Source organism: Patagioenas fasciata, chromosome 5 (assembly GCF_037038585.1).
Source record: "Patagioenas fasciata isolate bPatFas1 chromosome 5, bPatFas1.hap1, whole genome shotgun sequence".
Classification (NCBI taxonomy): Eukaryota; Metazoa; Chordata; class Aves; order Columbiformes; family Columbidae; genus Patagioenas; species Patagioenas fasciata.
The window spans coordinates 18154037-18168454 of NC_092524.1; the positions used below are offsets into that span (position 1 = coordinate 18154037).

Here is a 14418-nt window from a genome sequence, read left to right on the forward strand (position 1 = left end):
ACACCTGTGGTGCTGTGGGGAGTGGGTCCAGCCGTTGTGGTGCTGACGGTGCTGGTAGGTGATGCTGTTGAAGGACTCCCAGTCCCAGTGGTAGTGGTCTTTGTGCTAGGTGTTTCTGCTATGCCTGTGGTGCCGTGGGGAGTGGGTCCAGCCGTTGTGGTGCTGGTGGTGGTGGTAGGTGATGCTGTTGGAGGACTCCCAGTCCCAGTGGTAGTGGTCTTGGGGCTAGGTGTTTCCGTTACACTTGTGGTGCTGTGGGGAGTGGGTCCAGCCGTTGTGGTGCTGACGGTGCTGGTAGGTGATGCTGTTGAAGGACTCCCAGTCCCAGTGGTAGTGGTCTTTGTGCTAGGTGTTTCTGTTCCTAGTGTGGTGCTGTGGGGAGTGGGTCCAGCGGTTGTGGTGCTGACGGTGCTGGTAGGTGATGCTGTTGAAGGACTCCCAGTCCCAGTGGTAGTGGTCTTGGGGCTAGGTGTTTCTGCTATGCCTGTGGTGCTGTGGGGAGTGGGTCCAGCCGTTGTGGTGCTGACGGTGGTGGTAGGTGATGCTGTTGAAGGACTCCCAGTCCCAGTGGTAGTGGTCTTTGTGCTAGGTGTTTCTGCTATGCCTGTGGTGCTGTGGGGAGTGGGTCCAGCCGTTGTGGTGCTGACAGTGCTGGTAGGTGATGCTGTTGGGGGACTCACAGTCCCAGTGGTAGTGGTCTTGGGGCTAGGTGTTTCCGTTACACTTGTGGTGCTGTGGGGAGTGGGTCCAGCCGTTGTGGTGCTGACGGTGCTGGTAGGTGATGCTGTTGAAGGACTCCCAGTCCCAGTGGTAGTGGTCTTTGTGCTAGGTGTTTCTGCTATGCCTGTGGTGCCGTGGGGAGTGGGTCCAGGCGTTGTGGTGCTGACAGTGCTGGTAGGTGATGCTGTTGGAGGACTCCCAGTCCCAGTGGTAGTGGTCTTGGGGCTAGGTGTTTCCGTTACACTTGTGGTGCTGTGGGGAGTGGGTCCAGCCGTTGTGGTGCTGATGGTGCTGGTAAGTGATGCTGTTGGAGGACTCCCAGTCCCAGTGGTAGTTGTCTTTGTGCTAGGTGTTTCCGTTACACTTGTTGTGCTGTGGGGACTGGGTCCAGCCATTGTGGTGCTGAAGGTGCTAGTAGGTGATGCTGTAGAAGGACTCACAGTCCCAGTGGTAGTGGTCTTGGGGCTAAGTGTTTCCGTTACACTTGCGGTGCTGTGGGGAGTGGGTCCAGCCATTGTGGTGCTGACGGTGCTGGTAGGTGATGCTGTTGAAGGACTCCCAGTCCCAGTGGTAGTTGTCTTGGGGCTAGGTATTTCTGTTCCTAGTGTGGTGGAATGGGGAGTGGGTCCAGCCATTGTGGTGCTGACAGTGCTGGTAGGTGACGCTGTTGGAGGACTCCGAGTCCCAGTGGTAGTGGTCTTGGGGCTAGGTGTTTCCGTTACACTTGTGGTGCTGTGGGGAGTGGGTCCAGCCGTTGTGGTGCGGACAGTGCTGGTAGGTGATGCTGTTGGAGGACTCCCAGTCCCAGTGGTAGTGGTCTTTGTGCTAGGTGTTTCTGCTATGCCTGTGGTGCTGTGGGGAGTGGGTCCAGCCGTTGTGGTGCTGACGGTGCTGGTAGGTGATGCTGTTGAAGGACTCCCAGTCCCAGTGGTAGTGGTCTTTGTGCTAGCTGTTTCTGCTAGGCCTGTGGTGCTGTGGGGAGTGGGTCCAGCCGTTGTGGTGCTGACGGTGCTGGTAGGTGATGCTGTTGAAGGACTCCGAGTCCCAGTGGTAGTGGTCTTTGTGCTAGGTGTTTCTGCTATGCCTGTGGTGCTGTGGGGAGTGCGTCCAGCCGTTGTGGTGCTGACGGTGCTGGTAGGTGATGCTGTTGAAGGACTCCCAGTGCCAGTGGTAGTGGTCTTTGTGCTAGGTGTTTCTGTTTCCCCTGTGGTGCCGTGGGGAGTGGGTCCAGCCGTTGTGGTGCTGACGGTGCTGGTAGGTGATGCTGTTGAAGGACTCCCAGTCCCAGTGGTAGTGGTCTTTGTGCTAGGTGTTTCTGCTATGCCTGTGGTGCTGTGGGGAGTGGGTCCAGGCGTTGTGGTGCTGATGGTGGTGGTAGGTGATGCTGTTGAAGGACTCCCAGTCCCAGTGGTAGTGGTCTTTGTGCTAGGTGTTTCTGCTATGCCTGTGGTGCTGTGGGGAGTGGGTCCAGCCGTTGTGGTGCTGACGGTGGTGGTAGGTGATGCTGTTGAAGGACTCCCAGTCCCAGTGGTAGTGGTCTTTGTGCTAGGTGTTTCTGCTATGCCTGTGGTGCTGTGGGGAGTGGGTCCAGGCGTTGTGGTGCTGACGGTGGTGGTAGGTGATGCTGTTGAAGGACTCCCAGTCCCAGTGGTAGTGGTCTTTGTGCTAGGTGTTTCTGCTATGCCTGTGGTGCTGTGGGGAGTGGGTCCAGCCGTTGTGGTGCTGATAGTGCTGGTAGGTGATGCTGTTGAAGGACTCCCAGTCCCCGTGGTAGCGGTCTTTGTGCTAGGTGTTTCTGCTAGGCCTGTGGTGCTGTGGGGAGTGGGTCCTGCTGTTGTAGTGCTGACGGTGGTGATAGCTGATGCTGTTGAAGGACTCCCAGTCCCAGTGGTAGTGGTCTTTGTGCTAGGTGTTTCTGCTATGCCTGTGGTGCTGTGGGGAGTTGGTCCTGCTGTTGTAGTGCTGACGGTGGTGGTAGGTGATGCTGTTGAAGGACTCCCAGTCCCAGTGGTAGTGGTCTTTGTGCTAGGTGTTTCTGCTACGCCTGTGGTGCTGTGGGGAGTGGGTCCAGCCGTTGTGGTGCTGACGGTGGTGGTAGGTGCTGCTGTTGAAGGACTCCCAGTCCCAGTGGTAGTGGTCTTTGTGCTAGGTGTTTCTGCTATGCCTGTGGTGCTGTGGGGAGTGGGTCCAGCCGTTGTGATGCTGACAGTGCTGGTAGGTGATGCTGTTGGAGGACTCCCAGTCCCAGTGGTAGTGGTCTTGGGGCTAGGTGTTTCTGTTACACTTGTGGTGCTGTGGGGAGTGGGTCCAGCTGTTGTGGTGCTGACGGTGCTGGTAGGTGATGCTGTTGAAGGACTCCCAGTCCCCGTGGTAGTGGTCTTGGGGCTAGGTGTTTCCGTTATGCCTGTGGTGCTGTGGGGAGTGGGTCCTGCTGTTGTAGTGCTGACAGTGGTGGTTCTTCCTGCTGTGGAAGGACTCCCAGTCCCAGTGGTAGTGGTCTTTGTGCTACGTGTTTCCGTTACACTTGTTGTGCTGTGGAGAGTGGGTCCAGCCGTTGTGGTGCTGACGGTGCTGGTAGGTGACGCTGTTGGAGGACTCCCAGTCCCAGTGGTAGTGGTCTTTGTTCTAGGTGTTTCTGCTATGCCTGTGGTGCTGTGGGGAGTGGGTCCAGCCGTTGTGGTGCTGACAGTGCTGGTAGGTGATGCTGTTGGAGGACTCCCAGTCCCAGTGGTAGTGGTCTTTGTGCTAGGTGTTTCTGCTATGCCTGTGGTGCTGTGGGGAGTGGGTCCAGCCGTTGTGGTGCTGACGGTGGTGGTAGGTGATGCTGTTGAAGGACTCCCAGTCCCCGTGGTAGTGGTCTTTGTGCTAGGTGTTTCTGCTAGGCCTGTGGTGCTGTGGGGAGTGGGTCCAGCCGTTGTGGTGCTGACGGTGGTGGTAGGTGATGCTGTTGACGGACTCCCAGTCCCAGTGGTAGTGGTCTTTGTGCTAGGTGTTTCTGCTATGCCTGTGGTGCTGTGGGGAGTGGGTCCAGCCGTTGTGGTGCTGACGGTGGTGGTAGGTGATGCTGTTGAAGGACTCCCAGTCCCCGTGGTAGTGGTCTTTGTGCTAGGTGTTTCTGCTAGGCCTGTGGTGCTGTGGGGAGTGGGTCCAGCCGTTGTGGTGCTGACGGTGGTGGTAGGTGATGCTGTTGACGGACTCCCAGTCCCAGTGGTAGTGGTCTTTGTGCTAGGTGTTTCTGCTATGCCTGTGGTGCTGTGGGGAGTGGGTCCAGCCGTTGTGGTGCTGACAGTGCTGGTAGGTGATGCTGTTGGAGGACTCCCAGTCCCAGTGGTAGTGGTCTTGGGGCTAGGTGTTTCCGTTACACTTGTGGTGCTGTGGGGAGTGGGTCCAGCCGTTGTGGTGCTGACGGTGCTGGTAGGTGATGCTGTTGAAGGACTCCCAGTCCCAGTGGTAGTGGTCTTTGTGCTAGGTGTTTCTGCTAGGCCTGTGGTGCTGTGGGGAGTGGGTCCTGCTGTTGTAGTGCTGACAGTTGTGGTTAGTGTTGCTGTTGAAGAACTCCAAGTCCCAGTGGTAGTGGTCTTGGGGCTAGGTGTTTCCGTTACACTTGTGGTGCTGTGGGGAGTGGGTCCAGCTGTTGTGGTGCTGACGGTGCTGGTAGGTGATGCTGTTGAAAGACTCCCAGTCCCAGTGGTAGTGGTCTTTGTGCTTGGTGTTTCTGTTCCTAGTGTGGTGGAATGGGGAGTGGGTCCAGCTGTTGTGGTGCTGGTGGTTGTGGTAGGTGATGCTGTTGAAGGACTCCCAGTCCCAGTGGTAGTGGTCTTTGTGCTAAGTGTTTCTATTATGCCTGTGGTGCTGTGGGGAGTGGGTCCAGCCGTTGTGGTGCTGACGGTGCTGGTAGGTGGTGCTGTTGAAGGACTCCCAGTCCCAGTGGTAGTGGTCTTTGTGCTAGGTGTTTCTGCTAGGCCTGTGGTGCTGTGGGGAGTGGGTCCACCCGTTGTGGTGCTGACGGTGGTGGTAGGTGATGCTGTTGAAGGACTCCCAGTCCCAGTGGTAGTGGTCTTTGTGCTAGGTGTTTCTGCTATGCCTGTGGTGCTGTGGGGAGTGGGTCCAGCCGTTGTGGTGCTGACAGTGCTGGTAGGTGATGCTGTTGGAGGACTCCCAGTCCCAGTGGTAGTGGTCTTGGGGCTAGGTGTTTCCGTTACACTTGTGGTGCTGTGGGGAGTGGGTCCAGCCGTTGTGGTGCTGACGGTGCTGGTAGGTGCTGCTGTTGAAGGACTCCCAGTTCCAGTGGTAGTGGTCTTTGTGCTAGGTGTTTCTGCTAGGCCTGTGGTGCTGTGGGGAGTGGGTCCTGCTGTTGTAGTGCTGACAGTTGTGGTCTGTGTTGCTGTTGAAGAACTCCAAGTCCCAGTGGTAGTGGTCTTGGGGCTAGGTGTTTCCGTTACACTTGTGGTGCTGTGGGGAGTGGGTCCAGCTGTTGTGGTGCTGACGGTGCTGGTAGGTGATGCTGTTGAAAGACTCCCAGTCCCAATGGTAGTGGTCTTGGGGCTTGGTGTTTCTGTTCCTAGTGTGGTGGAATGGGGAGTGGGTCCAGCTGTTTTGGTGCTGGTGGTTGTGGTAGGTGATGCTGTTGGAGGACTCCCAGTCCCAGTGGTAGTGGTCTTTGTGCTAAGTGTTTCTATTATGCCTGTGGTGCTGTGGGGAGTGGGTCCAGCCGTTGTGGTGCTGACGGTGCTGGTAGGTGGTGCTGTTGAAGGACTCCCAGTCCCAGTGGTAGTGGTCTTTGTGCTAGGTGTTTCTGTTTCCCCTGTGGTGCTGTGGGGAGTGGGTCCAGCCGTTGTGGTGCTGACGGTGGTGGTAGGTGATGCTGTTGAAGGACTCCCAGTCCCAGTGGTAGTGGTCTTTGTGCTAGGTGTTTCTGCTATGCCTGTGGTGCTGTGGGGAGTGGGTCCAGGCGTTGTGGTGCTGATGGTGGTGGTAGGTGATGCTGTTGAAGGACTCCCAGTCCCAGTGGTAGTGGTCTTTGTGCTAGGTGTTTCTGCTATGCCTGTGGTGCTGTGGGGAGTGGGTCCAGCCATTGTGGTGCTGACGGTGGTGGTAGGTGATGCTGTTGAAGGACTCCCAGTCCCCGTGGTAGCGGTCTTTGTGCTAGGTGTTTCTGCTAGGCCTGTGGTGCTGTGGGGAGTGGGTCCTGCTGTTGTAGTGCTGACGGTGGTGATAGGTGATGCTGTTGAAGGACTCCCAGTCCCAGTGGTAGTGGTCTTTGTGCTAGGTGTTTCTGCTATGCCTGTGGTGCTGTGGGGAGTGGGTCCAGCCGTTGTGGTGCTGATAGTGCTGGTAGGTGATGCTGTTGAAGGACTCCCAGTCCCAGTGGTAGTGGTCTTTGTGCTAGGTGTTTCTGCTATGCCTGTGGTGCTGTGGGGAGTGGGTCCAGCCGTTGTGGTGCTGACGGTGCTGGTAGGTGATGCTGTTGAAGGACTCGCAGTCCCAGTGGTAGTGGTCTTTGTTCTAGGTGTTTCTGCTAGGCCTGTGGTGCTGTGGGGAGTGGGTCCAGCCGTTGTGGTGCTGACGGTGCTGGTAGGTGATGCTGTTGAAGGACTCCCAGTCCCAGTGGTAGTGGTCTTTGTGCTAGGTGTTTCTGCTATGCCTGTGGTGCTGTGGGGAGTGGGTCCAGCCGTTGTGGTGCTGACGGTGGTGGTAGGTGATGCTGTTGAAGGACTCCCAGTCCCAGTGGTAGTGGTCTTTGTGCTAGGTGTTTCTGCTATGCCTGTGGTGCTGTGGGGAGTGGGTCCAGGCGTTGTGGTGCTGATGGTGGTGGTAGGTGATGCTGTTGAAGGACTCCCAGTCCCAGTGGTAGTGGTCTTTGTGCTAGGTGTTTCTGCTAGGCCTGTGGTGCTGTGGGGAGTGGGTCCTGCTGTTGTAGTGCTGACGGTGGTGATAGGTGATGCTGTTGAAGGACTCCCAGTCCCAGTGGTAGTGGTCTTTTTGCTAGGTGTTTCTGCTATGCCTGTGGTGCTGTGGGGAGTGGGTCCAGCCGTTGTGGTGCTGACGGTGCTGGTAGGTGATGCTGTTGGAAGGCTCCCAGTCCCAGTGGTTGTGGTCTTTGTGCTACGTGTTTCTGTTAGTGTTGTGGTGTGGGGTGTGGGAACTGAAGTGGTGATTTTTGTGGTCCATCCTTTTTCAGTGACTCCAAATGTGGTGACTTCAGTTGTTGACACTGATGATGTAGACTGATGAGTAGTGTTTCCTATGGTAGACACTGTGGTTTCTATCTCTGTTGTTTTAGTTGTTGACAGTGGGGTAGCCGAAGAAGAAACTGTAGTACTCATCTTTGTTGTTGTTCCTGATTCAGGTATTGTACCCTCTTTAAGACAAGGAGAAAACAGATTTTTTTTTTTTTAATCGACAAATTACGTTTCTTATTACCTTATATTTATTTTCTACTAAGCAAATCAAATTCAAGAAATCTGGGCACAGCGTATTTAGACAGGAATAAGGCAGAAACAGTTTGCTTAATGTCTTTTGCTTCAGACAGGGATTATTAATAATGCCCTACACCTTGCTTGGGAGACATTCATGTAAACACTTTATCAATATCAATGTCAGATAGAACTGCTGTCAGTAGTGTTAAAATTTTCTACTATATAGAAGAGTTCAGCAGTCCTATTTCCAGGCGAATTCATTGAGTTGATCAGTAAACTTTTTGCTTAATTTTGTATTGCTGTAATGTTATATTCTACATGTTCATGCTAGCATTGATTATACTCAGTCATTGGATTCTACTGAAAATGAGCAGTTGCTGGAGCAATCTGTGTTCCATACCTAACTCCAAGACCTTTAAGACTACTCATCCTATTTTGGAATGCTAGGAACCCAGGTTAACTTCTCTGCTTTCTCCCTCTCATATGACCAAGCCAGTTTTCATCATGGGCCTCAGTGTAGGCTCCTTTAAAATAGTTTTTGATCAGCATTTTATATATTACTCACAATACTCAGAGGCCGGCCTCAGAGCCATCTATTTTTGCTTTTAGTACAGAATATAATAGATACATGGTAGATAGAAAGGCACTGCCTACATAATAATAGTGTAGTTATAATGCTGGAGGATAGGAGGAAGCAAGATATAATCCTTCTGCCCACACAGTCCACAAGGACAGTCCTTCAAATAAAATTAACATTTGGTTGAGGACAGGCACACTCCTTCATGTGCACAAGGAAATACAGGAACCAGTGGTGTATTATCAGAGACATATTCACTGGATCATCAGGGGATCTCATGTTCCTGGGAAAATATAATCTTTTTTTCCCAGTGCTGCACAGGCAAGTGGAGAACAGTGCTCATGGGAACACTGGGAGAACCCAGTTGCCCAGAGTCTTGGTCCATAACAAGAGGCAACCTGCAGTCTGAAATCTTTCCCCAGACCCTACTGGAAAAACCTTCAAACCTTCCTACAGACAGCGCAGCTGGTGAGTGGCAGCAATGGCCACAGAGGCAATGCAGAAGAAGAAAGGGAAGAAAGTTTGCACAGCTGCACACAAACACTGCCTGACATGGTAATCCCATGAAAACCAAGCCCCACTCCCATTGCACAACATGGGTCCCCCTCAGCAAATTCTCTCCAGCTGAAAGACAAGGTCCAACATCAGCAAAAGTAAGGCTTTCCATCAGTTCAGTAACTGTCTAAGCTGGGTAGAGGCACCAGGATAAAAAAGTCCTCATGTTCACAATAACCAAAGGGAATGGAACTGAGAAGTAGAAACACACTGTGCACTCTGCCTTGTAAGTGGAGAGTGGAATACTGGACCCAGTCTACTCTACTCTCATGAGATCCCACCTGGAGTACTGCATCTAGCTCTAGGGTCTTCAGTAAAAGAAAGATATGTAACTGTTTAAGCAACTCCAGAGGAAGGCCACAAAAGAAGCAACAGGCTAGAACAGTTCCCCTATAAAAACAGGCTGGGAGAGTTGGAGTTGTTCAGCCTGGAGAAGAGAAGGCTCCATGGAGACCTTTCATTGGCCTTTCAATATATGAAAGAGACTTTTAAAGACAGAGAGACATTTTACAAGTGCTTCTAATTAAAAGATGAGGGGCAACCATTCTAAAAGTGAAGGAAGTTAGGTTTAGAAGGACATGAGAAAAAAATTTTAGTCTGAGGGTGATGAGAAACTGGAACAGGAATCCCAGTGAAGTTGTGGATGCCAAATAAGTGGAACCATTCAGGTCACATCGATTGGGGCTCCAGCAACCTGATGTAGTAAAAGATGGCCATGAGCATGGCACGGGGGTTGTAATAAAGAACTTTAAAAAGGTCACTTCAAACCTAAATTATTCTATGATTCATTAGTTTCATCTGGAAACATATAACAAATGCACTCTCTGAGAGTAGAAATATGTAAGACTCATCACTAGCTGCCAAAAAAGCCGGATTTTCAAAAATCAATGCAAAAAACTGACAATAAATACACATAATTACTTTGTTGTTCTGTAGGCGGAGGAGAAGGCGTTCGAGTAATAATTATCGATGTTGAGACAGTGACTGCAGTAGCTGGGGTGGGTGTCGACTGGCCAGTAACAATCGTTGTTGTCCCCGGGGTGCTGCTGGTGGTGCTGCTGGGGGGCACTGAGGTGGTGGCGACGGTGGTGCTGGTGCTGGTGCTGGTGGGAGGCTTTGACGCTGTTGACGTGGGAGTGGTTGTTGATGGGGGTGTAGAGGACACTGTGCTCGTTGTGGACGGGGGTTGGGCCGTCGTGGTGCTGGCGGTGGTACTTGGAATACATTCGGGTCGGTTGGGGATGCAGCAGACACTGATCTGATAGTTGTAGCAGACCGGCACCACCGATGTGCCTCCTACGGCTTGATCCCTGTTGTTACAGATGAGGCCTGTGCTGACATCGCATGTCACGATCTGCCCCAAATCTTCAATGGGAACATCAGGGAATCGCTCTGCTCTGCATGAAATATTCTCCGCCTTCACGCAGACCCAGGAGGGATTGTGCTTCTGAATATTCTCAAAGGTTTCATTGTCACCGCCATTTCTGTCAGAACCGTCTGGGTAACTCACATCAATCCAGTCTGTCCATTGGCATGTACAATCTGGGGGACGACAACAGGAGCAACGATTAGAAACAGCAGGAACAGAGAAAACAGGCTGGGGAACCAGCGCACTCGCGGGTGGTGCTCTGCGCATCCAGTGCGCACAAGAGTGCCCTCGGACGCTGCTACATCCGTCAGCCAACCCAGGCAACAGCAAAGTTCCCTTATGTGGGCCGGCCTCCCGTTCCCGGCCATACAAAGCACACTAGGGCCAAACCAGGACACAGGCACTGCCGAGCCATGTGTGCCTCCCCCTTGCAGCTAGGGCACAACTCCTGGATTGGTCGTCACGTGCGCAAAAAACACTCGCGTAAGGGCAACACGCGAGCTGGAGGAGGACTGAACAGGGACTCCCGCCCACTCTCTCACCTTTTTGTGCCACTCACACCACCTCACTGTCTCGGGGACAAACCGAACACCAGGGAGGCTCATGACCCCAAAGGAAGCAGGCACAGGACACGCACTGCTGCCAAAACGGTAGCTTGCTTCCCAGCAGCGCGCAGACAGCTGGAGAACAACGCTCATGGGAACGCTGGAAGAACCCGGTTGCCCGGAGCCATGCTCCGTATCAAGGGTCAGTCCGCAGTCTGAAACCTTTCCCCAGACCCTTGAGGGAACAGCTTCTAAGCTTCCTTACAGACAGCACCGCCGGTAAGTGGCGGCGATGGCCACAGAGGAAATGCAGAACAAGAAAGGAAAGAAAGTCTGCACGGCTGCACCCAAACACTGCCTGACGTGGCAGTGCCATAAAATCAAGCCCCGCTCCCATTGCACAACCTGGGTCGCGCTCAGTACGCTCTCTCCAGCTGAAGGACGGGATCCGACAGCAGCAAGAGCAAGACTTCCCGCCAGTTCAGTGTCTGCCTAAGCCGGGCGGAGGCACCTGAACAGCAAGCCTCCTCGGAGCGCTGCTGACTCAGGGAGCACAAGACCTTCTACCCAGGACCCCTGCACCCTCCTCACTTCTGAAAAAGCCAGCCCAAGCACTCGATTTGGGCACATGCCTCTTCTGGGAACCCGCAAAAATGACCCCCACCCCCGATCCCATACAGAAGGCACAAGCTGAAGCGCTCAAGGACCTTTGTTTCTCCCACGGCAAGGCAACACATGCCAGCGCAGAGCAGACAAGTACCTATAGTTTGTGTGGAGCTAGTTTGTGCGGAGGTAGTTGGCAGGGTGGAGGTGTATGTCGGTGTGGGCGTGGATGTGCTTGCAGTAGTTGGGGTGGGTGTCGACTGGCCAGTAACAATCGTTGTTGTCCCCGGGGTGCTGCTGGTGGTGCTGCTGGGGGGCACTGAGGTGGTGGCGACGGTGGTGCTGGTGCTGGTGCTGGTGGGAGGCTTTGACGCTGTTGACGTGGGAGTGGTTGTTGATGGGGGTGTAGAGGACACTGTGCTCGTTGTGGACGGGGGTTGGGCCGTCGTGGTGCTGGCGGTGGTACTTGGAATACATTCGGGTCGGTTGGGGATGCAGCAGACACTGATCTGATAGTTGTAGCAGACCGGCACCACCGATGTGCCTCCTACGGCTTGATCCCTGTTGTTACAGATGAGGCCTGTGCTGACATCGCATGTCACGATCTGCCCCAAATCTTCAATGGGAACATCAGGGAATCGCTCTGCTCTGCATGAAATATTCTCCGCCTTCACGCAGAACCAGGAGGGATTGTGCTTCTGAATATTCTCAAAGGTTTCATTGTCACCGCCATTTCTGTCAGAACCGTCTGGGTAACTCACATCAATCCAGTCTGTCCATTGGCATGTACAATCTGGGGGACGACAACAGGAGCAACGATTAGAAACAGCAGGAACAGAGAAAACAGGCTGGGGAACCAGCGCACTCGCGGGTGGTGCTCTGCGCATCCAGTGCGCACAAGAGTGCCCTCGGACGCTGCTACATCCGTCAGCCAACCCAGGCAACAGCAAAGTTCCCTTATGTGGGCCGGCCTCCCGTTCCCGGCCATACAAAGCACACTAGGGCCAAACCAGGACACAGGCACTGCCGAGCCACGTGTGCCTCCCCCTTGCAGCTAGGGCACAACTCCTGGATTGGTCGTCACGTGCGCAAAAAACACTCGCGTAAGGGCAACACGCGAGCTGGAGGAGGACTGAACAGGGACTCCCGCTCACTCTCTCACCTTTTTGTGCCACTCACACCACCTCACTGTCTCGGGGACAAACCGAACACCAGGGAGGCTCATGACCCCAAAGGAAGCAGGCACAGGACACGCACTGCTGCCAAAACGGTAGCTTGCTTCCCAGCAGCGCGCAGACAGCTGGAGAACAACGCTCATGGGAATGCTGGAAGAAACCGGTTGCCCGGAGCCATGCTCCGTATCAAGGGTCAGTCTGCAGTCCCTTGAGGGAACAGCTTCTAAGCTTCCTTACAGACAGCACCGCCGGTAAGTGGCGGTGATGGCCACAGAGGAAATGCAGAACAAGAAAGGAAAGAAAGTCTGCACGGCTGCACCCAAACACTGCCTGACGTGGCAGTGCCATAAAATCAAGCCCCGCTCCCATTGCACAACCTGGGTCGCGCTCAGTACGCTCTCTCCAGCTGAAGGACGGGATCCGACAGCAGCAAGAGCAAGACTTCCCGCCAGTTCAGTGTCTGCCTAAGCCGGGCGGAGGCACCTGAACAGCAAGCCTCCTCGGAGCGCTGCTGACTCAGGGAGCACAAGACCTTCTACCCAGGACCCCTGCACCCTCCTCACTTCTGAAAAAGCCAGCCCAAGCACTCGATTTGGGCACATGCCTCTTCTGGGAACCCGCAAAAATGACCCCCACCCCCGATCCCATACAGAAGGCACAAGCTGAAGCGCTCAAGGACCTTTGTTTCTCCCACGGCAAGGCAACACATGCCAGCGCAGAGCAGACAAGTACCTATAGTTTGTGTGGAGCTAGTTTGTGCGGAGGTAGTTGGCAGGGTGGAGGTGTATGTCGGTGTGGGCGTGGATGTGCTTGCAGTAGTTGGGGTGGGTGTCGACTGGCCAGTAACAATCGTTGTTGTCCCCGGGGTGCTGCTGGTGGTGCTGCTGGGGGGCACTGAGGTGGTGGCGACGGTGGTGCTGGTGCTGGTGCTGGTGGGAGGCTTTGACGCTGTTGACGTGGGAGTGGTTGTTGATGGGGGTGTAGAGGACACTGTGCTCGTTGTGGACGGGGGTTGGGCCGTCGTGGTGCTGGCGGTGGTACTTGGAATACATTCGGGTCGGTTGGGGATGCAGCAGACACTGATCTGATAGTTGTAGCAGACCGGCACCACCGATGTGCCTCCTACGGCTTGATCCCTGTTGTTACAGATGAGGCCTGTGCTGACATCGCATGTCACGATCTGCCCCAAATCTTCAATGGGAACATCAGGGAATCGCTCTGCTCTGCATGAAATATTCTCCGCCTTCACGCAGACCCAGGAGGGATTGTGCTTCTGAATATTCTCAAAGGTTTCATTGTCACCGCCATTTCTGTCAGAACCGTCTGGGTAACTCACATCAATCCAGTCTGTCCATTGGCATGTACAATCTGGGGGACGACAACAGGAGCAACGATTAGAAACAGCAGGAACAGAGAAAACAGGCTGGGGAACCAGCGCACTCGCGGGTGGTGCTCTGCGCATCCAGTGCGCACAAGAGTGCCCTCGGACGCTGCTACATCCGTCAGCCAACCCAGGCAACAGCAAAGTTCCCTTATGTGGGCCGGCCTCCCGTTCCCGGCCATACAAAGCACACTAGGGCCAAACCAGGACACAGGCACTGCCGAGCCATGTGTGCCTCCCCCTTGCAGCTAGGGCACAACTCCTGGATTGGTCGTCACGTGCGCAAAAAACACTCGCGTAAGGGCAACACGCGAGCTGGAGGAGGACTGAACAGGGACTCCCGCCCACTCTCTCACCTTTTTGTGCCACTCACACCACCTCACTGTCTCGGGGACAAACCGAACACCAGGGAGGCTCATGACCCCAAAGGAAGCAGGCACAGGACACGCACTGCTGCCAAAACGGTAGCTTGCTTCCCAGCAGCGCGCAGACAGCTGGAGAACAACGCTCATGGGAACGCTGGAAGAACCCGGTTGCCCGGAGCCATGCTCCGTATCAAGGGTCAGTCCGCAGTCTGAAACCTTTCCCCAGACCCTTGAGGGAACAGCTTCTAAGCTTCCTTACAGACAGCACCGCCGGTAAGTGGCGGCGATGGCCACAGAGGAAATGCAGAACAAGAAAGGAAAGAAAGTCTGCACGGCTGCACCCAAACACTGCCTGACGTGGCAGTGCCATAAAATCAAGCCCCGCTCCCATTGCACAACCTGGGTCGCGCTCAGTACGCTCTCTCCAGCTGAAGGACGGGATCCGACAGCAGCAAGAGCAAGACTTCCCGCCAGTTCAGTGTCTGCCTAAGCCGGGCGGAGGCACCTGAACAGCAAGCCTCCTCGGAGCGCTGCTGACTCAGGGAGCACAAGACCTTCTACCCAGGACCCCTGCACCCTCCTCACTTCTGAAAAAGCCAGCCCAAGCACTCGATTTGGGCACATGCCTCTTCTGGGAACCCGCAAAAATGACCCCCACCCCCGATCCCATACAGAAGGCACAAGCTGAAGCGCTCAAGGACCTTTGTTT

The 14418-nt window shown here is 54.5% G+C and overlaps 1 protein-coding gene across 1 annotated transcript in view; it reads right to left on the reverse strand.

Annotated features, from left to right (window-relative positions):
• Positions 1-14418, reverse strand: part of MUC2 (mucin 2, oligomeric mucus/gel-forming) — a 74064-nt gene that overhangs the window by 13349 nt on the left and 46297 nt on the right. The window contains exons 40-44 of the mRNA XM_071808611.1: positions 12696-13331; positions 10946-11581; positions 9293-9813; positions 827-938; positions 48-484 (exon numbers count right to left, since the gene is read on the reverse strand). Coding sequence (XP_071664712.1) covers positions 48-484; positions 827-938; positions 9293-9813; positions 10946-11581; positions 12696-13331 — 2342 coding nt within the window. The remainder of the gene's footprint in view (positions 1-47; positions 485-826; positions 939-9292; positions 9814-10945; positions 11582-12695; positions 13332-14418) is intronic.